The sequence below is a fragment of the Pleurodeles waltl genome, chromosome 8 (genome assembly GCF_031143425.1).
Source record: "Pleurodeles waltl isolate 20211129_DDA chromosome 8, aPleWal1.hap1.20221129, whole genome shotgun sequence".
Taxonomy (NCBI): domain Eukaryota; kingdom Metazoa; phylum Chordata; class Amphibia; order Caudata; family Salamandridae; genus Pleurodeles; species Pleurodeles waltl.
Window position 1 is genome coordinate 1,482,407,420 of NC_090447.1, and position 26,504 is coordinate 1,482,433,923.

A 26,504-nucleotide genomic window follows, 5' to 3' on the forward strand; every position below is an offset into this window, starting at 1 on the left:
AGTCCAGGATATTGGGGCCATGATTCGTATGTTTCAGACTCTATCCTGAATTTTTCGGAGACTGACTCTTAAGCTCCTGGGTCTCATTGCCGCCTGCATTCTGGTGGTGAAACATACCTGTTGGCATATGCGGGCCCTGTAGTGGGACTTGATCCCTGAATGGGCCCAGCCTCAGGGAAATCTTCCTAACCTGGTTTAGATATCAGAGGGAACTGCAAACAACCTGCAGTGGTGGCTCCAAGACCATAAATGGGTCAGTGCCAGACCTCTTGCGCTTCACCACCCAGAGCTCAGGGTGGTGATAGATGTCATTTCTGGGCAGTGCATAACAAACTGGAGCCCCCCGCAAAGAACAAGGAGGAGGCCCCCCCCTCTGGGCTCACTCAGGCCAGGTGCTGTGCCGAGGGGGTCCCCTGGAGCACAGGGCCCCCCCATGCCGCTGGGACTGCGGGGGCCTTTGTTACACCAGTGCGTCTAGGTTGCAACAGCTTCCTGGGAGACAAGTAGCTCAGAGAACTCTAGTCGCCGGCAGAGTCTCCACTCCACATCAGTCGGAATCTGTTGGAATATGTGGGCCCTGCAGTGGGATTTGAAGTCCCAGTAGGCGCAGCATCAGGAGAATCTCTCTGACCTGGTCTAGGCATCGGAGGGAACTGCAGAAGATCTGCAGTGGGGGCTCATAGACCGTTAATGGATCAGTGGCTGACCTCTCTCTTGTTCTCACACAGAGGCCATGGTGGGAGTGGCCAGTTCTGGGTTAGACGGCCATTTGGGAGAGTTGGAGATCAGCAAACTGTAGTCTCCAGTGGAGTATCAGCTCTACATCAACATTTTGGAGCTGAGTGATTCGCCTAGCCTTGAAAGCCTTTCTTTTTTTCCTTCTATCAAGGGAAAGCTAGTTCAGGGTTTCATGGACAACACCACTGCCATGTGGTATTGCAACAAGCAGGCAGGGTAGGGTCGTGGACCCTGTGCCAACAGGTTCTGCGCCTCTGGACATGGCTGGAATGTCCGAACATATTCCTGGTGGTTTAACATCTGGCGGGCTCTCTGAATGAGAGACCAGACAAGCTCGGCCATTGATACCTAGCGGATCACAAATAGCATCTTCATCTGAAGGTGGTGCAAGGTCTCTTCTGAGATTGAGGGGAGCCTTGGTTAGATCTATTTGCCACAGCCGAGAACACGCAATGTCAGCACTTCTGCATGCAAGAGTCTCCAAGAAGGCTCTTGCTTGGAGACACATTTAATCTCAAATGAAGCTCGGGCTCCTTTTCACCTTTCCACCAATACCACACCTGTCTAGAGTTCTCAAGAAGATCAAGGACGACCTAAGTCATCTTTGTGGCTCCATACTGGGCACGGAGAATATGGTGTCCTGAACACTTGAGCATGACCATCTTCCCGCTAGTCAGGCTGCGCTTTTGGTAGCATCTTCTTTCGCAGCACAGGGCAGGGTACTACATTCAAACTAGTCCACTCTCCACCTTCAGCAGTTGACCGCTTTCGACCTTCCTTCCAAAGTCTGTCATGTTATTTTGGCAGCCAGGTCCTTCTCCACCAAGACGATACACACCTCCGTTGGAGCAAATTTGTTATATGGTGTGGCCCAGAAGGGCTCTGCTCTGGGCACTTTTAAAGGTTACTTGTTGCCTTATCGGCTTACTTGTGGTTGCTGCACACACCATCTTTGTTTAAGTCACCTGTTGTGACTCATTCCAAGGAACTGCAACATGACTTCCTTCCAAAACTATTCATCATTCCCCAATAGGACCTCAGTCTCATTTTCAAGTTTCTCATGTGCTCGCCCCTTTGAGCTACTGCACAATTGTCCACTTTAGTTACTCACCATAAAAACTGCTTTTCTGGTGGACATAACATCAGCTAGGAGGGTCAACGAGCTGCAGGCACTCTGTGCACCCTGCCTACATAACATTGTTCCTGGACAAACTGGTGCTGAGAATCTGTGCTTCCTTCCTTCCAAAGGTAGGTGACTCCTTTTCATGTAGGCCAAAGTATCACCTCACCTACTTACTTTGCCCAACATCATCCTTGTAAAGAAGAGTTGAAACTCCACTATCTGGATCCAAAAAGAGCATTGACGTTCTACATTGATCGAACTAGAGAGTTCCAGGTGGATGATCAACTGTTAGTTGGGTAAGTTGGGGCAAAAGAAGGAAACGCTGTGCAGAAACAGATCATCTCACAATGGATGGTGCTCTGCATACAAATCTGCTAAGCATTGGCTAAAAAGTAACTCCCTGACAGTTTGCATGCTCATTTCACTAGAACCAAGGCTGAGAACACAGCATTAGTTCGCAGAGTCCCTGTCCTAGATATGTCAGGCAGCAACATGTGCATCCTTACGTGTGTGGGCATCACCAAGCACTACTGCCTGGATGGTCTGGTCCGACATGATGGGTGCTTTGCCCATTTGGTCATGCAGGACTTTTTGGCCTAATCTGTCCACAGACCTGCCTGTGGGAAGGTTTTGCCTGCGTATCTTTTCTAAGGTAAGGAATCTGCAACTAGAAGTCTCTATCAGGTGAACGAGTTACTTACCTTTGATAACATCTTATCTGGTAGAGTTGCTATCTAGCTGCAGATTCCATACAGATCCTCCCTGCTCTGGGAATTGATTTCTACATTGGATCATCCTTATGAGGCCTGTAGTGATGCACATCTGTTCATTAGCATTCTTCGTAGCTCTGCGCTTCTGGCATGGAGGGTCAGGAAAGGAAACTATTGTCAGTGCACTGGAGTGGTGCTATATAGGCACCGTGCACGCAGATGCGGAGCCAAAAAGCACCACCTATCGGAGCACAGGGGTACTGCTCAAGAATTTCCAGATCCAGTCTGATGCCTGGGGATAATCCTAAGGTAAGGTATCTATGGTTAAATAAAGTCTCTACCAGGTAAGGTGTTACCGATGGTAAGTAACATGTTCGTTAATTTTCAGCATGGAGAAGAATTTATAACAGGTAGAAAAATCTACTGAACCACCCTTCAAGAAATCTTACCCCAGAGTCAAACCAAAGAAAGAAGTTTGCAAAGGACATTTTCTGTAGGCAGTAATGGCCGCAAGATGTGTGTTAGTAGATGAGAAATCCAACCCAGATCTTGGAAAGTATAAAATGTAAGGAAGTACTGCCTCTTCTTGGCATCTAGGGGGAATCAAATTTGTTGTGAAAACACCAGACAGAAATTCTTACAACGAGTACAATGTTCTGGTTTGAGGATGGCTAGCCTTCTTCAAAATGTCTAAGTCTTGTGGCAGATTTAGGGACCCACATTGAATCAACTGATTAGGCAGACTGTTAAGTTCAATTGAAGGAAGGTTGGAATGTAGTATAAGGCCTCTAGGTTCTTGAAGAACGTTATGTCTGCACAGCAGCCTCCTGTGTGGTCTTTCCAGCAGGTGTAGAAGGTCAGTAAACCACTGTTGACATGGTGTTTTCAGAGCTATTAGGATCATTCTGGCTCAGCTGTAGCTCAATTTGAGTATGACTGACGGAATCAGGAATGTGTAAACAAATATTCCTAACCAAATTATCAAAACTACATTACCCCTCATCCATCATTGTATAGTGCCTGGAAACGAAGCTTGAGCATTTTTTTTTTTGTTTTCCACATCTGCAAAGACATCCAGTTAAGGAAAACCCAAATCGGGAAAGATGTCTTACAGCACTTCATTTTACAGAATCTGCTCATGTGTTTCTTGAAATGTTCTGCTGAGCGAGTCTGCTTAAGCATTCTGTACACCTGGAAGATGTACTGTCATAATCTGTAGGTTTATTGCTAGGAGTTGTTTCCATACGGTTTCTTGAGATAAAGGTCAGAAAAGTGTCTAACCTTGTTTGTTTAAATAATACATTGTTGTTGCATTGTCCATTTAAATCGGAAAGGAGTTTGAATCAGGAGGGAGTTTGGTGTGAATGCTGGTAGGGATGACTTAAGAGCCAGATGATCTCCCCAAAATTCCAAAAGATTTATCTGGTACAGCATCTTTCTTGCACTAATTCATTTGAACTGGAGGTGATCCATCTGAGTGGCCAATCCTAAAAGAGGCATCAGTTGCATTTGCCTGTGTCTGGATATCTAATTGAAAATCAAGCCCATTCAACAGATTCTGTATTCAGCACCATCTTGGAAATAATTGAATTGCAGCTCTAATGCAGAATGTTTCTGTCTTCTCAGTTGCATTACAACGGGTGCCACTAATCTTCCAGACATTCCTTATGAGGCTTCATTTGCAGTGTGGATTGAGTAGCTGAAAAAATTCAGGCAACCCATTAGCAAAGCAAGTTGGCATTCAGTAAGATTACCTTGAATTTAAGGAATTGTAACACTTCAGATAGGTTGTTGATAGTCTCTCTTCCAAAGAGTATGCTGCACGGAGGGAATACATGGATGAAACTGGGATTGCAGTTGATGTCCAGTGGTTGACACGTAGACATAGATGGATAAGCATGGCAAGAGTCAGGTGGTAGTGGCACAGAGCTTCTTGTGTAGTTGAACCTTTGATTAATGAGACATCTAGATAATGATAAACAAAAACGTTTGTTTTCCTCTGCATTCCAATACAACTTCTGTACATTCTGAGAATATTCTGGTTGCTGATTTTAGACAGAATGGACGAGCTTTGTACTGGTAGGCCCCTACTTGAAACCTATTCCTTTCTGATCTTGGAGGTCTGTAGCACCATCAAGTCCCCCTGATGTTATTAAGGAAAGATTTGAAGTAGAGGGAGCGATCTGATTCCTTGTTCCCTTATTCATCTGTTGGTCTTCCTGAGATCAAGAATGTATCTGGAGTTCCAAATCCCTGCTTTTGAAACAAAATGGAACAAAATTCCCTTTCCTTCTGATGAGGGATGTCTTCCACGGCTTGTTTTTTACTACTCTGTTTACTTTTTTGGAGTTGCTCCCAGAGGAATTGGGAGGATCCTTTCGATGAAATTTCTGGAGGAGGACATTAGAACCTTGATGGGTTGCCATTTTTCACACTATACAACACCCATCCGTGTCTTGTTTTATTACTTCTCTTCTTTATGGTTGTAGATGCTTCCCTTTAACAGAGTGGCGAGCTGCTGGCTTTCTTGTAGCTACTGATGTTGATCACTGCCTCTCCCTGTGAAAGATTATGATTGCCTTTGTTTCTGATATTGTTGCTGGGGCCCTGGAGGCGTTTGAACCCTTTGAGAACCGGTACTTCTATCAAGGACATGATATATCTTATACTCTTTTATAACTTCAAAGCCCACTTTCAAATTCTCCATTTTGGTCTTTAGTGCATCTTTGTACTCATGAGGCTTTGGGCCTCGGGTTTCAGACCTGGTAACCTAAGTCGTAAACTTCATTGTAATGCCAAGCCACTACAGTAGCCATGCTCAACAAGAACCAAGGAATCTGCTGCACCACATTAACCTTGTTAGAAAACAGCATGCCTTTATTAAGTACCTCCTGAAAATTTTGCCTATTCTCTCTCTGCTGTTTCTCAGACAAGCGCCGAAGGGAATCAAGCTGCTGTTTTGTGGCCATAGCAGGTGTCCTGCACATTTTCCTGCCTACGGAGTCCAAATGCTCACTTTCTGTTCTCTGAGTCAAGCAGGGTGTCTGGTCTGATGAAGGGAGGATCCTGAGGATTTTTTCAAAAGCCTAGCCAGTGCTGATCTAGCTCATGCTGGTGTTTGGAATAATTGCACTGCTGGCTCAGAGAGACTAGGGACCGAGAGGAGAAGCAATCTCAAAGCAGACCGATGATGCAAGGCCTTGAAAATGCCAAACATTGAAGCAGTAGACAGGACATTGGAATCTTGAATTTTGCTGCCCCTCGTATGAGAACTTCGTTGAAAGTTGTTGTTTCATCAACTGGCAACACACAAGGAGTAGAGTTAAGCTATGAGAGAATAGTTTCTGATGTAAGTAAAGAGGAAAATGCAATGCACCTTCAATGTGATAACCCATGGGATGTAGCCCTTAGTATTGAATGTCTGGAATGTTGCTCTGGATATGCGAAGACTAAAAGAACTTGCAGGAGAGAGAGTGAGGGAGAATGCTTTGGAACAGACTGTAAAGCTGTTGGTGTAGATGGTGGAGCTGCCTAAAGAAGGCAGTGGTATGGCTGATGAGGAAGGATTTGCTAAAAGGTGGACCATTAGCAACACTGTGAAAGATGGGGAGTCAACCCTTCAGTACAGCAAATGAGATGTCTTGGAGTCTCTCTCTCTTCATCTTTCTGACCCATTCAGATGAAACGTTTATTCTGATCAACTGTGAAGGGTGTTTGTATCAATGTAGTTCTTGACTGCAACGGGTTGCCTGCTTTTTCGTTTTTGGTGTTATACGGTTCCTATGAGTAAACTAGGACTGTGTATTTGATCAACTGAAATTTCGGGATATAGGGACTCAGTTCACATATACCATTGGCAAATGTTGACACAATTCCCAGCTAGCTCACAGTACCTGCCCTAAACACAACAGGGTACCAGATGGGGTTTGCAACCTTGAACATGACTACTCAGATTCCCAAGGAAATCGTGGCAACAGATCTACCCTTTAGTTGTCACTTAGAGTACCCTAGATTGGACACAATGGATGTGAAAATGTTATATAGAGCATTTATTGCAACAGTCATATTCTTGCATAAAAACATGAGCTGCGATTATTAGGCAAAAGGAACAAAGCATGGTAGCATTACAAAGTGAAGAAGATAAACCTTTCAGCCATGGTTTGTGACTGTGTTGGCACACTCCTATCTGTATCTACCTACATTGCTGAGAGAACAGTAGGAGCAACCTCTGCCAGCTCTATTGGGAAAACCCAAACCCCCATACCTGGGTAAGATGTACAGGGAAGCCAAAAAGCCAGTCTGGTGTGTTGTGCAGGCTGTTGGTCCTGTGAAGGGTAAAGTTTGGATTCGGTATCATAGTCAGCCAAGCTGCATCTCTGGTACTGAGTGCCACATTCCAGGATAAGCCCTGCTGAAGTGCTCCTCTATTGCATACTGTATGGCGCAGAGGCAGTTTTTATAGCACTGCACCATCCATGTCACTCTGTGTGAGAGGTGCAAGCTCGGCTCTGTGATATGTCTACAAATGCGGAACTCTCTCCACCAGCAATCAGAAAGTTCAGGCATTGTGTTCTGTGTGCTCAGCCTTGGACAGAGCATACAGATTAGATGGCATCAATGTTTACAAGGAACATGTGCAATGATTTTGCAGTACATTTTCACACAAACGAAGAGCCATGTTAAAGGTTGCCAACAGAAAGAAATGCTAAGTTAAAAATGTGCATTTAAAAATAAAGGCTTTAAGCAACCCTAGCATGCTTTACTACAATGGAGTTCAATTTCTCGACACTGAATAGCATTTGTGCTTCAATGTAGAACAGTGGTGTGGTGATAGGTGCTTCAATATCAAACCTGATGTTGCTGCTATACCCATTCTCTACGTTGAATGGTAACGACTTCTCTTCTCAGCAAAAACGTCTCTTTTCAGATATCCCCTTCTGAGACACTTTGGGGACAGTAGGTGGAAAAATGGTAACAGGAACTCGTCTCCATGTCCTTCAGACCTCCATGAGGTAGAATACGGTCTCTTCCACTTGCAGTCTATGGAGTTTTAGTTCCAGACTGTCTTTAAAGTTCCTTTTGACATCTTTCAGCAGTGGTGGCAAGCTTCAGGCAGTTATTTTCTGGAAGAAAGATGAACAGACTGTGCCTCCATCTTTGTCCTCGAAGTTAGGTCACTGTTGGCCAGTGGGTCAATAGAGAGAGAGTTCTAGAGCAGAGAAAGGCAGGAGGTGTTATTCCTGGTATGTTTTGGTACCCTGAAAGATGGAGCACTTAGGCCAATATGAGACCGTTTGTTCTTGAACAACTGCCTTCGGAAGGGCAAATTCAAGATGTTGAGACTTACCAGGTCCTCTATGCCTTGGACCCTAGTGGACTTCACGATGTTCTTGGACTTGCATGACAGATACTTTCATGTACCTGTTCTAATGTCCCACAGAGACATTCATCCATTTTATAGCGGAGTAGGAGCACTTTAGTTTTACTATCACACTCTTCAGCTTCACTTTGACCCCCTGGTGTTTAAAAGGTTATCATGGTGGTTGTGGCCTATTTTTGCAGGCTTGAGGTAGATAGATGTATTCCCATTCCTCGATGATTAGCTGTTGAAAGTGAGCTTGAATGGCGTCTGCACCTAGAGGTGGTTCGAAGCATCTTCACTCGGTGTGGCATGCCTTGGGTTGATTTATTCACCAGTGTTGAGTATGCAGTGTTGCTAATACTGCATGCTGAAGTTTCTGCCACAGTCCTCCCTAGGAAACGCATTTGCCTACAAGGGGCCTTCACTCTTCTAAATGCTTTTACACCACTCCCACTTGTACTGTAGTTCTGTATTGAGTCGGGAATGACCAAATTAAACTCTTTCTAGTAGTTCTAGATTGGGCAAGACAGCCTGATAATTGCTCTTGCTGAGCCTGAGTATTTGCTGCCCATTTTGTACACCTCTTTTGAAGGGCCTCTTGTCTCGGCATCCAAAGGGTTCCTGCAGACCAACCTCCACAACGTACTACTCTATGTGTAGAGATTAAGCAGAACCAACTGACAGTGCTTGAATAGCCAACTGACACCCAGTGCCCATTTGCCAAGTTATCTTATTCTGGTCACTGATAAAGGTTTCTGGGCTGCCAGCCTCAACCCCTTCAGGCAGGGCCAGGCAAAGCTTTGCTGTGGGCACCGTTAACTTGTCAGCTCTTTCAGCCTTTCTGTGTTTGCTTAATCAACCATCATTCTTTAACCCAATGGTTATCGTGATTTGTTTTTATTATTGAAGGGCTAAGGTATGTTTTCTCCTGCACCCTTTAACATGCCACAGTGTAACTTTAAGCTGGCCTTCATGTATTAATGCACCCATCATTTGAACTATGCACAGCTGTTCCCTGAGATTGTTGACCATTAGAGCGTTTTTTCCCATTGCGATTACTTCTGCTCTTCGGTAAGTGAGCTCCCTGGGCTGTCAGTACAGCCAACATATACCACTTTTTCCCTAAAAAAATTGATGCTTCATAATTCTTCTTAAGGTTTAGCCCTTCTATGTGACACAGTCTGTTTAATTCCCCTCCTTATTTCTCACCACCACATCCCTCTAAGGAGGGGGAGAGGCATCATCAGAGGTTTTTTTTTTTTTTTGGCTTAGCCAGGTTAAGAAAGGAAGGGTGGTTTAGAAACAAGCCTGGTCCCAGGTGGATTGTTCTGTGCACTAGAGTGGCAAGAGGTGTTGTGGTGCTGAACATCAGCCAGGCGGTCACATGGATATCAGTCCACACCTTTTTTAGGCATTACTGTCTTGATGTTCAATTCTGCAGTGAGGGCCATTTTGCCCACTCGGTCCTGCAGAACCTTCTGGTGCTAAGTCCACTCTGCAGGCCCGCCTCCATTTGGAAGGTACTGTTTGCTTCGGTACCTCTTCAAAATGTGTGGAATCTGCAGTTAGAAGTATCAGTTAGAAGAAGAATTTACTTACCATCGGTAACACTTTTTCTGTTCAATAATATCAAGCCGCAGCTTTCTCACTACCTTGAATAGATGTGCTCAATGACTGTATTAGACAGCATAGGATGTGGACACAACTTTAGACTATTCAGAACATGGATTATGAATGCACCATTGTTTACTGATAGAGAATATATACTTTTCCTTCATACTGGAGACTGGATTTTTTTGGGAGTTATAATCTTTTAGGAATCCATCCTTAAAACTGCGAGTACGAAGTGGGATTGGTACTTAAAAAAGTCTGAATTTCCACAAATACATAAATCAAGGCAGAATTTACTTAAAAGCAAAAGCAATCTTTTTGGGCTGGACTCTGTTGATCTGACCTTTCCCAATCAACGTCTAAGTGAAAGACTGATTGTCAGGGCAACTTTCTTTATCCAAATTTGGACAATTGGTTGTTGAGATCTCTTTCTCCAGTGGTTTGCTTGAAAGCTTTTTCACTAGTCATGCTTTTGCACTAACTATTTTTTTCTCTCATTGTAAAGAAGTTGCACCTTATTCCATGACAATATTTCAAATTTAAAGGAGCAATTTTTTATGCCAAACCTCCTCTAGACATTTCCTCCTCAGAACAGGCAGGTTCATATAGCAAAGATGGTGTTGAATTTTGAGGATTTAACTTGCCAAACTGCTTGCTTTCGTCAATGTTTTCTTTGGGTGTCATGTGTGCTTTTATAACTCCAGTAGTGCATCTAACAATACATCCATTCGAGGAGTGTGTGAAGAGACAATACGATCAGCATTAAGTCATTCTGAAGGATGCTGTTGCGGTTCCCTCCCACTTGTTTCAGTCTTTGCTATTGTGGGCAAATCACTTGAATATTTAAATTCATACCTCCTCGTATGACCATAATCTTTGTCTCCAAAGTTGGGGTGGTTGTCTGGAGGTCTTGTTGATAAATGCTCACTTGTCCATTTTGGAAGTCAGTGATCACATCAATGGTCTTGTTTTGAGGGTTATCAAACTAGCTTTATTGGACAGTTCATCTGTGATGTTTTGTTTGAGCAAACAGGGCAGTGTGGGCTCTATTATGTTGTGCACACAAGGATTTGAAACTGGGTCATTAGCCAGAAGCGTGGACTGTCAACAGCTAATCTGGCAGGTAAGAACAATTTGATGATGCCTTTTCTGATCAGGATGTCATCCATCATTCACAAGTGGGGCCTCAGCCGAAAGTAGTGACATTCTTTTTCATCGTTTGGGCACTTCGTCTATAGATCTGTTTGCCACAAGGTAAACCATAAAGTGCAACCTGTTTTTAGAATTTCCAAGAACATGATCTTTGGAAGATGCACATGTGTTGCAGCGGACTTACCTAATTCCTTATGCCTTTTCTTTTAATTGTACAGATTCTACACTTGATTCACCTTTACAAGGCACATGTTGTACTGAGTGCTCTGGTTTGAATCAGGAGGCCATACTGCCCAGACTTGCTTCATCTCAGTCTGGGGCCTTCATATCAGCTTATGCTGATGAAAGGATATTCTGCCACAGAAGAAGGGAATGCAGTGATGCCCATATTTGGGGGCTATGCTTTAAATCTTAAAACTCAATTTGCTTCGCTCCTTTGGTGAGGGGGTGAGGGAAGTTGTGTTTGTGACAAGGGGGCCATTCCGCTGGGTCTGCTTATTCTAGTAGATAGAGATTTGCAAACGTATACCTTACTAACTCTGTTGATCCTATAGGTAGACTGTGCTCATTTTAGAGTTTAGGATCTCCTTCCCACAGAAAGGTCTTAATATTTGGGCAGTTAAGGATTATTAGGCATCAAAGTCTGTCTTCACCCTTTTACATGCATTAGTATTTAAATTTCTAGTAGTTGTTAGATTTCAGAAGGGATTGCAAAATAAATAGTATCTCTCAACCTTTGTTGCAGCGTGGGATTTGAATTTGGTTTTCATTTTGTCATGGTCCCTCCATCTGAGACCCTTCATTCGTCTTCACTAAAATCCTTATCTTTGAAGATGGTGTTTTGTTAGCCCAAACCTCAGTCAGGGAAGTTAGTGAGTTCCAGCTCAGCTTTCAAGGTTTTCTTACAAAATTTGTGTCAGAGTTAAACATCAGTCATGTTATGCCTTTGGCTTTTTTTCCAGGACAGGAGAATGTCACCCCCTTTGGCAGGGCTGTTCTCCAATGCTTCTCTGAGTATTTCCTGGAAGGATGCTTTGTGAGTGTTTCATGTACGAAAAAGCTGAAGTATCCTTCATTAGAAAAGTAATTTTCTTACCTTTTGGAAATGTTTTTTTTCTAATGAATGTTTATCTCCTACCGATTTCATATCATCCTCCTGTTTCCTCTTTCAAGGATTTCTAAATTTGTCTTTTTCTGCAGTAATACTAGGTGTTCCATATGCTGTATATCTACTTCGATGTTTGGAAGGAAATCAGGTTGTAACTGGCATCGTTGGCACCAACACACTCCATATGGTCAAACATGACATCAGTCTTGGAGTCTTTTTATCTTGTGTAATGCCACCTGATACCAGTTATGGGCTATTGTAGCTACAAATGATTCTGATTCTAGACTGGTCTGGAGGGAGTTCTTATAAGCACTGCATAAACTTAACTAGCCATGCAAAAGAATGTTACAAAATAGTACCTTACAAAAAGTAACTTATTTCACAGCATCTGAGTTTTGAAGCACTATATAGTATATATAAAGTCATCTAATACAGAAAACAAAATTGTTATAATAGTATTGTGTGCAGATATTGGAAAGGACTCAAGGTAGACTTAATTTGTGGTGCAAAGAAGGCACGGCTAAAGGAAGTATGCCTTTTGCTCTCCAAGGGTGCCACAGAGTTGACATTGGCCATGGTGAAAGGAAGAGGTTGTTATTCCCACCTGAGACCTGTCTTGGACCTCATTTGCTTTAATGCCTTTCTGTAGAAGGACACAGTCAGAATGCTCAAAAGTGGCTCAGATCCTTTCTGTGCAGGACCCATGTGTCCTTGGGCTTGCATTATGTGCTTTTTCTTGTACTCTCTTTGTAGTCCCACTGACATTGCCTGTGCTTCAAGGTGGGCCAAAATTATTTTCAACTACTCCAGTATTGGACCTTTCATAGTCACATGCTTGAATCATTCCCCATCGTCGAGATTCAAGCATGTGAATCTATGAAAGATTCAAATACTGGAGAACTACAGTTCCAGGTAAGTAACTTATTTTCTTACTCCAGTATTGGAACTTTCATAGATTAACATGCTTGAATCATTCTCCGTCATCGAGATGGAGACTTATTTTCTTCGCCATGCTCTTGTTCAGTGTCACAAGCTTTCCTCTTGTTTTCTCAAAAGTGTTGGGGGTGGTTGTTGCCTACCTACAGAGAATATATGTTCCTGTATGTCGGAAGTTTGTCAACTGGCTGTTGCAAGTGTGCTCACCGCAGTCATTTGTGGACAGTGGAACACCTAACATCATTGACATTTTCCTTCAATGAGCCGAAGTCGCTTCTAATTCCATCACAGAGCCTTCCATTCATTGGGGTAATCCTTTACATGGTGGATTTCAAGGCTTTTCCTCCACCGTCTGAGATGTGAAGGCTATGATTCTGATATTTCTAGCTTGATCTTGCAATCACATGAGGGTGGCTCCGAGGCTCTTTGGCTTCTTAGCCTTGTGCATGCTCTTTGTCGGCTACAACAGGTGGCATGTGGTGAGCCCTAAAATGGAACATAAAGTTCAAGTGTGCCCAACATGAAGGCCTTCTTTCTGACACTGCTCACTTGTCAGGAGAAATAGCTCACAACCTGCAGTGGTGACTAACCGATTAGAATCTGTTCTGCTGCGTACCACTTTCCACCACTTGAAGATTAGAGGCCTTGGTTCTCCAGTACAGAGAAAAGCTCCACATCAACCTATTGGAGCCACGAGCCATTCTGTCTTTGAAGGCTTTTCTGCTGTCCGCTGTGTCAGGGGAAGGCTAGTGCAGGTTCTAATGAACAATGCTGCTGCCATGTGCTACTACAACAAGCAGGGTGAAATGGCATGATGTTTTTAAAAAAATGGTCAAAGTGAATGGTTGCAATTTGCAGACACAGGAATTTTATAAATCGGCGGATGTACTACTAAGTCAATTCATAAAAATCCAATTCAAAATAGGTTGCAATCTGACCTACCTAATGTATATTAATGAGGCAAGTCACATAGCACGGCTCTCTCAGATTGGTAGACATCACAGTGATGGTGGCCTGCAAGTTTGTTTTTTAATGCATTCTTTTTTGATTAAAGAAAACAGTGCTGTATTTAAAAAATAACAGTGACCTTTTTTTCAAACTTTGAATCTGATATAGACATCTAGCCACAGATTCTTTACCTTTGAATTTCCCAGGTGTCAGACTGGATCTAGACATTTTTTGCATGAGCAGTGCCCCTGAGCGCTGTCAGGTGGCTTCATTTTGTACCCCACAGCATCGCTCACACAGGAAGTGATGTTGCGGTCACCTATATATATATGCACCACCTCGGCGCAAGGGCGGCAGTTCTTTTCTTTCCACACTATTCCCCTGTCGGTTTTTGACAGAATTCTTTCGATGTTTTGTCAAGTATATTTTTTGATATGTCGAAGATGTCTTCGAGGAAGACAATTTTTTAACCGTGTGATGCCTGGCACCGCATCATGTCAGCTACAGATCCCCATTTGGACTATTTATGGTGTCGCGAGCACAACCATGACTCCAAGTCATGCTCGGACTGGCGGACCATGGTACTGAAGGCTTTCAGGAAGTGGTCCCTGAAGGTGCAAGCAGGTGACACCGCATCGTGCAACTCCTTGTAAATCTCAGTCTCGATTGAGGACATACTCCAGGAACCCCAAGCTCACTTCGTCCAATTTGAAGTCCTCGGGACACTCTGGGAAGAGAAAGAAGAAGCATAAGAAGTTGAACTGTTTTTCGATGTCTTCTCGTCTGTCGGCCGAAGCAACTAATTCGGAACATTGGCATTTCAGCACAGTTCTTGGAGCAGTCACCTGCGTTGACTTTGCACCTCCTTGTGTTTGTCGGAGCGACATCCACTCAGGTAAAAGAGCCAAGGCCATGCGCCATGTATTCAAGCGGGCTGACCCATCTGGAGCATCTTAGATCCCGCAGGGTCAGAGGGAGCCCCATCAGGTTCCACGCAAACAGCTGCTGTCTGAGCTCCAGTGGGCCCTCGTGAACCCGATCACAGATCTGGACTGGAGCCAGTCATGCCCATGCAACCTTCCCCGACGCCAATGCTGCCTGCAGTATAATACAAAAAAGTATTGTAATAGTAGGAAAAAATCAAGTCATCAATACAAATGTGAAACTATATCACTGGATTCTATATTCTGCATTTCCTTTTTTTTTTTTTTTTCTTTTTTTATCAGACTATAAGACTGCCTAAATCAAACATCTTAACCTTGTCACCATATTTTAATGCAAGATATGTTTTCCATATAAAACACATTATTATGTAGGAATCACAATACTAAACATAAATCAACACCAACATTTGTTTAGACATTTCAACAAAAAAGGAAGTAATTCAGTCATCCTCTAAGTTTCACGAAATGTGGTTATTAACTATACTTTTTAGGATACTAATCCACATAAGAGATGGTTATATCATGTACACATCTCAATACAACACCTACTGTTTGTTTATATCTAGAAAAAGATGTGCATCATAGGCATTCCTTATAGGTTTCCTTTAGTATTTCTCACAACCTCTCCCTAAAACAAAGTTCGACGCGTTGCGGCCCCTTCCAATTGTGGGCCTTTTCAGGACTATCGCAGAGTGAAGTACTAACTCTTAGGGCCAAATTATAACACAGAGAGTCAAGAATGTGATCTAAAAAAATTCACGGCTGATTGGGAGAATCTTCTCACTCTTGTGGTTATCGTATCTCTTAATTTGTGCATGTGCCCATCGCACTACCAGCTTTTTAGAGGGAGCCAGCTTTCCATTCAAACAGTGTATTGCTTGTTCAGCTTCCTGCTTTGTTTCAGAGTTGACAAAACAGTATCCTCGAGGCTGCCCCTTCAAAGGTCCAGACTTGTGGAACAGAAAGTTAAACTGTTTTACATTACTACATTTTTGAAGGAGTTTCAAAAGGTGTTAGTCAGTTATTTTGGGATCCAAATTGCCAATCCATAATCGATGGCCATCTTGTGAAGAACCTTCTGAAAGAATGGATGCGTTCTTCATTGGCAGAGCTTTAGTCTCTTCCTCCATGGAGTAATTGACCATCCATGAATTCAGTCAGCTGTTCAAGGTCCGTTATTGATCTTATTAACTTATACCATTTGCAGTATTAGCTGAATTAATGGACGGTCCATAACTCGCAGATCCACTGAGCAGCCTTCTCCTGTTCCTCCTTGACCACACCCCTAGGGAAGCTGGTCTAGTTTGCTTCCCCAAGCTCACACAGAGCCTATAGGTAGACGGGTTTCTCATTTTCTTGTGGCCTGGATGGTATCACTTTGGACCATTGGGTTGTTCAAACTGTAGAAAAGGGCCACATCCTATTCTTTTATCAAGCTCCACCCCTTCATCTCTTCACTCCATCTTGTCCAACCTGAGACCATTTACCAAGACTTCAGCAGGAGGTGGAAGCTCTTCTGAAAGGAGCAGTGGAGTTTATGCCTGAGGAGGAACAGGGGCAGAGGTATTACACTCATTGCTTCCTGATAACAAAAAAGGATGACTGCAGCGGCTGCTTGCTTCCAGGAAGTCCTTAATGAAAGAATGGAAATCTCAAGTTATTGTGGCAGCAGAAGAACTGTCAGACATGGCAGTGCATGGGTACTACCAAGGCATCTCCCCAAGACGCAACTTGACACTGTCCGGCCTAAAACTGGAACCACAATAGAGGATTGCTAATTTACCATGCTCTGGTTCTATATTATTTGGGTCACATGCAGATGATGACATTTTGCGAGTGAAGTCTGAAATGGACACTTTAAAATCAGTTGGAGAAGAGAAAGGAGTTCCGAAGGCAAAACAGACCTCTTTCAGAGGGTTAGTTCAAACCCCTCATTGGTTGCACCAACAGCAGCACCAGCAACCAAGATAACCATGTCACCACAGGAAATCTTATAGTGGAAGAGGAGGTCTCCAACAACCACAAACTGTGTCTGCAGGAAAATCTCCAGCAAAACAATTATTTCCTTCTTCCCTGTCAACTACACCAATAGGAGGAAGTATAAACAGTTATGTCCAAGAGTGGTGCAAAAAAACTAAAGACAAATGGGTCCTGAATACTGTGCAGAATGGGTGTTTTCTACGTTTCAGATACCCTCCTCTTTCAGTACCACCAACCAAACCATCGGACTATCAGATCTGTTTCAGAAGGAATTCAACACATTGATGCTGAAGAAAGCAGTGAAGGAAGTGCTGCTCTATCAAAAAGGATTGCGCGTTTACTTCTGGTACTTTCTGGTTTGGAAGAAAAGACCCTAACAAGAATTCAGACCCATGTAAGACTTAATAAATCTAATCAAATGTATTAAAAAAATTAAAAGTTCAGGATGCTGGCACTACACCAAATTAATCCCCGGCCACAACATGGAGACTCGATATATGCGATAGATCTACAAGATGCCTATATCCTCATACCGGTCGTACAGACACATCAAACGTTTTTATGATTCGTAGTAGGCTTCAAACATATTCAATTCACAGTTCATCCGATAGGGCTGAAGTCAGTACCCAGGATATTTTCAAAATGCATGGCTGTCGTCACTGTTTTTAAGAAAGCAAAACATACCACAAGACAATTGGTTAATAAAGAGTCCGTCCTCAGAAACAAATCTAAAGCATTTCCAGATTTGTCTGAACATGTTCTCATGACTTGATCTTCAGGTCAACAAAAACAAATCAGTAGTACATACTGTCCGAAAGATACAATATTTTTGTCCTGTTCTGGATACCCAATCCGCAAAAGTATATCTTTTGGAGGAGAGACTGTCATCTATCCACCTGAAATGTTTCACTCTGTTGTGAACTCATCAGCCTTCAGCTGGACCGATAGAATCCCTGCGGAGATCAACAGTATTTTGCATATTCTTAGTTTCCCATGTCAGTCTACACACGAGACAACTGCAACCGTGTCTGAAGGATCAGTGGAAGCGGTACTTGATAGCTGGAAACAGATACTAACTGTTGCAGTCTGCACTCCAGACCTCTCATGGTGGACCAAGTCGAAAAATCTAAAAGTGGGAATCCCCTTCCACCAAGATCTCCCAAACCAAACTCTTTGTCACAAATGCTTCTTCCCAGGGATGGGGTGCTCACATGGGTCATTACGGACTGAAGGAATATGGTTGAACAAAGAAGCATCTTACCATATCAGTCTCCTAGAACTGCAGTCCACCTAGCATTGAAGTCCTTCATTCCTTCCATAAATACAAACTCCCTGTTTGTTTAGATCAACAATACTGCAAAAATGCATTACTTGAACAAACAGGGAGGGGACACATTCCATAACTCTGTCGCTTGAATCACCATATGGAAATGGCTCATAGCCAGGAACCTAACAATTACAGCGGTACACCTTCCAGGTGTTCAAAATACAGATGCAGTTTCCCTCAGTTTTATTATTCAAGATAAGCATGACTGGGTGCTGCACAACAAAGTACTGGAGGATTTTTTTCAGGAATAGGGCTATCCCCAAATATACATGTTTGCTGATGCAGAAAACAAAAACAGGCACGACTATGCCTCTAAATTTTACCAACTGTTGGACTTTTGCTTATGCAGGGTCATCCTGAATCTTTTTGCCTCCTGCCTCCTATTTTTTTCTGACCTGTCGCTGTTGCCTTTTGAACTCTGAGCACTTCCCCACTGCTAACCAGTGCTAAAGTGCATATGCTCTCCGTGTAAATTGTATGTAATTGGTTTATCTATGATTGGCCTATTTGATTTACTAGTAAGTCCCTAGTAAGGTGCACTAGAGGTGCCAGGGCCTGTAAATCAAATGCTACTAGTGGGCCTGCAGCACTGGTTGTGCCACCCACATAAGTAGCTCTGTAATCATGTCTCAGACCTGCCACTGCAGTGTCTGTGTGTGTATTTTTACACTGTAAATTCGACTTGGCAAGTGTACCCACTTGCCAGGCCTAAACCTTCCCTTTTCTTACATGTAAGGCACCCCGAAGGTAGGCCCTCGGTAGCCCCAAGGGCAGGGTGCAGTGTATGGATAAGGTAGGACATATAGTAATGTGGTTTATATGTCCTGACAGTGAAATACTGCCAACTTCGTTTTTCACTGTTGCAAGGCCTGTCTCTCTAATAGGATAACATGGGGGCTACCTTTAATTATGATTAAAGTGTAGATTCCCCTAGAGAGTAGATGGATATGTGGAGTTTGGGGTCCCTGAACTCACAATTTAAAAATACATCTTTTAGTAAAGTTGATTTTAAGATTGTGCGTTTGAAAATGCCACTTTTAGAAAGTGAGCATTTTCTTGCTTAAACCATTCTGTGACTCTGCCTTGTTTGTGGATTCCCTGTCTGGGTCAGTTTGACAGTTGGGTTGTTTTTCACCTCGCACTAGACAGTGACACAAAGGGGGCTGGGGCGTAACCTGCATTTCCTGATGAGCCATCTCTGCTAGGAGGGAGGGGTGGAGTGGCCACTCTCATCTGAAAGGACTGTGCCTGCCTCTGACAATGCCGACTCCAACCCCCTGCTGTGTGTCTGATGCCTTGCCTGGCAAGGCAGGATTTCACAAGTAGGTGTGAGTCCCCTTTGAAGAAAGGTGACTTCAAAGACTAAAATGGGTAGAAGAAGGGCACCCAAATCTACAGACTTGAGAAACACTTCTGGAACCAAGAGGAACCTCTGCCTGGAGAAGAGCTATAGCTGAGGAAGAAGTGCTGCCCTGCCTGTGACTGTGCTTTGTGGAGCTTTCCTGCAGTGCTGCTTCTGCCAGAGTAAGAGGGCAAAGACTGGACTTTGTGTGCCTTCCATCTTGTGAAGAAATCTCCAAGGGCTTGATTTAGAGCTTGCCTCCTGTTGTTTGAAGTCTCAGGGACAGCAAAGACTTCTCTCTGTCAGCACCTGGAGTCTCTGGAGAGACTCCTGCTCTGACAAGTGGTGCCCTATCCAGTCCCTGGGCCCTTGAAAGGAAAGCTGGTGGAAGCCAAGGAAATCGACTTCGGACGACTACCGACCGACGCCGCTGCTGAATCCGGTAACGCCGCCTGCACCTTACGCTGTGACCTTCGCAGGCCCGACGCCACAGCAGCCCCGCTGAAGTCCGCGACTCCGTGGAAGTTGCCGCACCACGTCGTGACCTACGCCGCTCGAAGTGCACGGATTCAACGTTTCGCACAGACGCCACGATCCCCGACTTTGCGCTTCGGCTTGTTTTCACTCTTCACCAAAGGTACTGTACTTGGGGGTCTACATGACTCCGTTTCCGGCGCTGCTGGTGTCGGCTTTTTAGGAACGACTCCCTCACGATGCCGTGTTAACATCTCATCGAAGCATTTTTGTTTCTAAGCGGTATTTTTTAGTTTAATCTTTAAAAATTCATAACTTGACTTGTGTATGTCGGATTTTTGTTGTTTTGGTCTTGTTTTGTTTAGATAAATATTTCCTATTTTTCTAAACCGGTGTTGTCATTTTGTAGTGTTTTCATGAAGTTACTGTGTGTGTTGGTACAAATACTTTTCACCTAGCGCTCTGAGGTTAAGCCTACTGCTCTGCCAAGCTACCAAGGTGGTAAGCAGGGGTTAGCTGAGGGTGATTCTCTTTTACCCTGACTAGAGTGAGGGTCCTTGCTTGAACAGGGGGTAACCTGACTGTCAACTAAAGACCCCATTTCTAACACCAACCATGGTCAAAAGGAATGCCCTTTTGATCGACTGATCAAGGACATTCCTCTACACTTTTCCACCTATCCCTCTTATTCCGGCAGTCTTGATCAAGCTGCACAAATCCAAAACCAGAATGATACTGATTGCGCCAAATTGGCCTTTTTACTGGTGGTTCACAGACCACCTTCAGCTATCCGAGGGCCCACACAGGAAGTTGCTGTGCAGGCAGGATCTCCTTTACAAGCTGGGAGTCCAGATTCCCAATCTTCCATCGCTGTGATTGACCACTTGGCTGCTAATTTCTTACAATATGGCCATCTAGAGGTACCACAAGACGGTATGGACATTTACTTACCTGTTAACGTAGTTCTCTTCCAGGTGTATCCTCATCAAAGTCCTAAGCAATCCTCCCTCCTCTTCAGACAAGAAATACTACAACCCTCATTACATTTTACCCAGATTTCTGTGTTATCCCATAACAATTACCTAACCTAACTGTCACCTGTGGAGAATAGTGGGATATTAAGGGTATTATGAGGTTCTTATAGACACAGTGCCAGTTGCATTAGCTGAATGTATTTTTGCAGCCTATTTGCTAGCTCTGTCCTCCTTTTCTTTTCATTTTAAAGAACGTTTGGGAAAGGTTTGCTTTGTCCACCTATACTCTATGGTGACTTACATGAAAGTAAATGCTTTCTTATTTAAAAATGAAAATAACATGTGGACGTCTTAACTTTGTTTATATGCTGCAATATTTTTTAGAATGATGTATGTGTACATACATGTACTTTATAAGTGCTGTAGGTCCCTGTGCTTTGGCTGGACTATTCAGTGCTTATGACTTTGATGATACTTCTGGAAGAGAACTAGGATTACAGGTAAGTCACTTTTCTTACCTTGGTAGAATGCGGCAAATTGAAGAAAGTCTGAAGGGTATAGGTAAGGTAGGTAAAGTTTAATGTTTAGTTAATTAAAACCTTAACAACATTAAAAAATATAAAGAAAAATATAGACCAGAAACATTAATCAATCAATCAGCCCTTTATTTACATCCTTACAAATTTCTAAAACACCACAATGAAAAATAGAAAGATTCTTCCTCTATTGGGTGGCATTTTATGTAGAACCTTCTCTGAGCCTTAAATGCATTGTGCACAGCATATAAAGGCTTAATATAGCCACTATGTTAGGCTATCCAGTTTTCCAGATTAATTTGTAATACATTTCTTGAAGACGCTAAAAACATAATAAAATGTATTGCATTTACTGTGTTCCATGTGGGGATAAAAACCTAGCACTCCTCACTATTGAATGGGGCACAATACTGTGTACTAATGATTCCCTCTATACCCCAACCGCCAGCTATAAAATATGGTTAAGGTGCAGGAATGTAAGAAAGTGTAATGTGCCAAATTAAGAATTCTGGAGAGTAAGCAATTAACAAGGAGATTCTGCATCTTCTTTTGAAAGGCTTTTGTGTTCGCTCATCCTTAAAGCTTGACTTTGACATATCGCCACCTGCTCAGTTTCCAGTGATTAGCCAAAACACTGCCCATCAGCTGGCCATTTCAACAATATTTGAATTTTTTTTTAAAGTCTGTTCCATAAACTTGGTCCCCCGACAGGCAAGAGGAATTGAAGAGCCACTCAGCCAGCTAATGACGGCTGGCCTATATGAAAGTATCCCTAGGGCCATAAAAATGTATTTCAAGAATGTTTTCCTTTTTTCGGCCAACGCAGGGCATACGCAAAAAACATGAACAAGTGACTCTTGTTTGTACCCACAGAGGTGACAAGATTGAGTCCTGAACTGCTTCTTCCAGGAAGGGGCCATATCCTTGGTTTCAATCGACCGCAAAATCATGAATTGATGTTTTATCGAATGCATGAAAAATGCAGATAAATATTCCTGTGCTCTGAGTACTTTATATGATGATAATAGGGCCCAGGCATGTCTTCTTTTGGCGAGCATGTTCTTGTCTGTTGTGAATGACAGTAACCGAGTTGCAGCATTTGCCAACCAGTAAAACTCAGTCTGAAGGGTATAGACTTTGCCATATGAAAGGCTGAAACTACTTCAGGTAAGAAGTTCAGGCAGAACAAAGAACCAGAGTTAATATGTGTTTTTCAGTTCATCATAGGCATGGTCCAAGATGTCTCTTTGGATATGTCACAAGTGAAACTCAGTTTTCTACAGCAACTCTGTCAAATGTCTCCTCAAAGGACCTATGGCTCCAAACCTTGCAGGTAGTGCAAGAATGTCTTTTGAATCCCCACAATGATCATATATCGTCTGTTTGTACCTCAGATCTTAGTTTTCTGCTTTGCTAACCTAGCAGTCTATCATGTTGGAACAGTAAATCAAAAATAACAAAATGGTCTCCATGCATCACGATGCATGTGCACACAAGCGTTATAAGGCATGTGTGCAAATTCATCATGATACGTTTGTGCATTTCGAGATGGAAGTATCGACGGCCATCTTTGATGGATTTTCTTTAGTAGAAAACCAAGTACAAGGTTGCCAGCCATGCATGTGCATGTGAGATGATGGTAACAAAATCCAATAGCTCGGCCTTTTTTTTTCATCGCTTGTGTTTATTTTATTTTTAATTTGTTTTTTAGTACAACATTATGAAGGTGCCCTAAAATTGGATACAAATTACATCAGTTTAGCTAGTTTATAACATTGAAATCATATTTCATGTAGCCTTATGTGGATTGCCGCTTCCCGTACAAAACGTTAAAAAAGCTTTGATCCTCTGCTGCAGGGTCTCCTCCGACATCAAGTACAGGAAGCAGCCTTGGGGACTGATTCGAGCTCTGATCGAGAAAAATTCTTTGAGCGGGCTGGAGGACTACTTCAGGCAATTAGGTGAGCATTTCATGTGTTGTTACTTGTAGAACCTTATACTCCACAAAGTTTACACACAGTTCCAAAATCAGAGAAAAAAAGAGATCGAGGGTTATAGTGGTAAAGACAGGTTTCCAGAGACAAAAAAAGGGGGGGAAGCAATATGCTTGAAGCAAGAGCCCTCACTCACCGTCCGGTGACATGCTTCATCATAGGGCTATGCTCCTCGTCAGGCCGGCACTGCAATGCCTGACGGGCCCCACAAAGGGGCTCTTTGCCGGAGATCTTTTAGGCAGTTGGTGTAGAGCCGGTCAGATGAAAAAAAGAAGAAAGAGGATTGGTATGGAAGAGATTAAAAATGACTAGGGGTAAAAAAATTATTTATTCAGATATTTAAACCCCTGGCATAGTTAAAAACATCGTTTTAGGGATATAGTAAGTTAATGTATACAATCCCTCGAAACACCAGGGAAGGAGACGGCTCACAGGTGAGCCAACTTTTGTGGTTCGATATCAATTCATAATGGAATTTAGAGCCTGCCACCTCCCTGAGGGAGCCCACCAGTAATACTTGGAGGGTTTTGAATAAATTAATGCACAAAGCAGTTTTCATAAAGGATTAGGTACGTAAATAGGTCCTGATGAATCGCATGAGATCAATTTCAACTCAATATAGCGAGAAACATGTTGACCCCTTGATTGAGTATCACAGTGATTCTGTATACTCTTTTTTGTACCCTTTTTTTACTTGAATTTCTAGTGAAAATTGTTATAATTTCGAGGGATTGTATACATTAACTTACTATATCCCTAAAACGATGTTTTTAACTATGCCAGGGGTTTAAATATCTGAATAAATAAATTTTTTACCCCTAGTCATTTTTAATCTCTTCCATACCAATCCTCTTTCTTCTTTTTTTCATCTGACCGGCTCTACACCAACTGCCTAAAAGATCTCCGGCAAAGAGCCCCTTTGTGGGGCCCGTCAGGCATTGCAGTGCCGGCCTGACGAGGAGCATAGCCCTATGATGAAGCATGTCACCGGACGGTGAGTGAGGGCTCTTGCTTCAAGCATATTGCTTCCCCCCCTTTTTTTGTCTCTGGAAACCTGTCTTTACCACTATAACCCTCGATCTCTTTTTTTCTCTGATTTTGGAACTGTGTGTAAACTTTGTGGAGTATATAATTGGGAGAAATACACACTGGACCAGGAGATATTCGTTTTTTCTCCAAATCTCCCGTTCTGCCCCTCCTTTTTTGAAATTGATGACTTGTAGAACCTTCCCTTCCCTCTCGTGTAATGTGTGCGAGCAGGTTAGTGTAGCTGTGCACAGCAGTGTTCGGAGAAAGACGCCCAAAGCGCTTCCAGCGAGCTGGACTGAAGCTTTTTCGCTTCAGTCTTTCACCCGCCCGTTATAGCTTCCGAACAGTAGTAGAGCTGTGGGTTCACATTTTAGCTTATTTTAGGCTCGATCTGGAGCCGTATCCAGGACGAAGGTTGACCTTTTGCTAACCCCTTGTAGGCAAACGACGGAGCGCTCAACTTGTCCAGGTCTATTTCTGTATTTTTAGTTGTTTGCTATATTGGCAGGGGTGGACTATACCCCTGTGTTTTATCCCTTCCACGTTTTCTATCTCCTGTTCTCTCATCCCGTCTTCATTCCTGCCCTTTGAGCTCTGTTGCCATCTGAAATCATTGTCCCGTTCACCAGCTGAGCTCAGTACCCTTGTATTGCCGGAACCTTGAGCTTCTCCGCATGTCGGGAAGCGTGTACTTGTGGCAGTAGCTATAATCCACTGTGTGTATTTTACATTTAACTTTTGTGAAGTGTGATTCGAAGTTTGGAGCAGATTTGATTACAGTTAATGAATGGCCACATTTGAATAAATATCACAAACTCTTGCATGTTTACAAAACACCTTCTTGATAACTTAAAATGTGGTAGCAGATAGGGTACAACTGTATATATATATTTATATATATATATGTATATATTTAATTCAGAATCCGATCTGTTAATGGAGGAATCTGTATCAAAGCAGTCTCTGGTGGAACCTGGGAAGTCAAGTGGTATGCGGCGAAGGCGTCGCTCCTACAGGAATGTGGCAGAGAACCTTCTCAGGCATGGCGGCCAGCTGGCCTCTGGAGACATGGACCTGGACGCTAGTGTGGATTCCTCGGGTGAGTGGGTTCCTGGTTCTCTTCTGCTTCACTTTTTACCTTCACCTCAAGATCATGTAACAGCATGGACCGTCTTACAGCTCAGCAAATGGAACTGCCTAAAATACTCAGTGCCACACTTGCAAAGAACCTTGCTCAAGTGCATAGTTACTTGTGCATTTGTGCTGAGTGAGCAATGTATTTATGTATTTTTTGAGATCATAGTAGGTGGGTCGTCGTAACTGCTTCAGTCTTATGATTTACTTATGTGGAAATAGCCAGTAAAATATAGCAACCGCCTAAATATAACCAAAGATCTATAACGGACGCTGTATGATTTTATTTATTTGAAGTATGCGCTTTTATCACCCAAAATGTAGCACACTTAGCGGGATCTCAATTTCACATGCATCCACCCAACACTCAAAAACACTCTCAAATATAGATAAAAAGTCTTATGACAGTTTTACAACAAAAACCTATGCTAGAACGACATCAATATGGAGGACACAGAACACGAATCTCACATAAAATATAATTTATGTAAATCACTTTATGAACTCTATAGTTGTCTTCCAGGGGATCTTCATCAATGGTCATAAGCATTAAATTATTCCCACCCGCATGCGGTACCCCGGAGCACATAACGCATATACATATCTAAACATATATATATATATATATATATATATATATATATATATATAAATGAATATTCATTTACATGCAGCCTATGTTAGAGGTAAAAACGGGTCTAATTCTTGTTAAGTTTTCCTTTAGTAAATATGAAAAAGAACTCCAGAATTTCTGAAACTCAGAAAGAAAGGAGCCATAGATTTAACAGTACTCTGTTTTATTGAAAGGAAAACTGTAATGAAAAGCACAGACTATTTTTTAGCCAATAGGCTGCATTCAGATTAACATGGTAAAGCAAATAAACGGCACCATGCCGTAAAAAAGCTTGACAGTCCTCTAGTATCTCACCATGTCTCAGCGGTCAGAGAAAGGTGATAGTTAGGTAGCAGTTAAATCAGTTCTTTTCTCCGGCTCCTTCAGAAAGGATCCCTGAGCACTTGCTCCTCAGTTTTTTTTGTGAATAAAAGTGATTTTCTCAAATAAATTAAAAATAATTTGACTT

The 26,504-nt window shown here is 42.8% G+C and overlaps 1 protein-coding gene across 3 annotated transcripts in view; it reads left to right on the plus strand.

Moving 5' to 3' along the window:
- The window catches only part of GRAMD1C (GRAM domain containing 1C), a 1,284,216-nt gene that overhangs the window by 1,075,084 nt on the left and 182,628 nt on the right, over positions 1-26,504 (plus strand). For all 3 annotated transcript variants that reach the window (XM_069202670.1, XM_069202671.1, XM_069202672.1), the window contains 2 exons: positions 23,123-23,226; positions 25,211-25,387. In XM_069202670.1, coding sequence (XP_069058771.1) covers positions 23,123-23,226; positions 25,211-25,387 — 281 coding nt within the window. The remainder of the gene's footprint in view (positions 1-23,122; positions 23,227-25,210; positions 25,388-26,504) is intronic.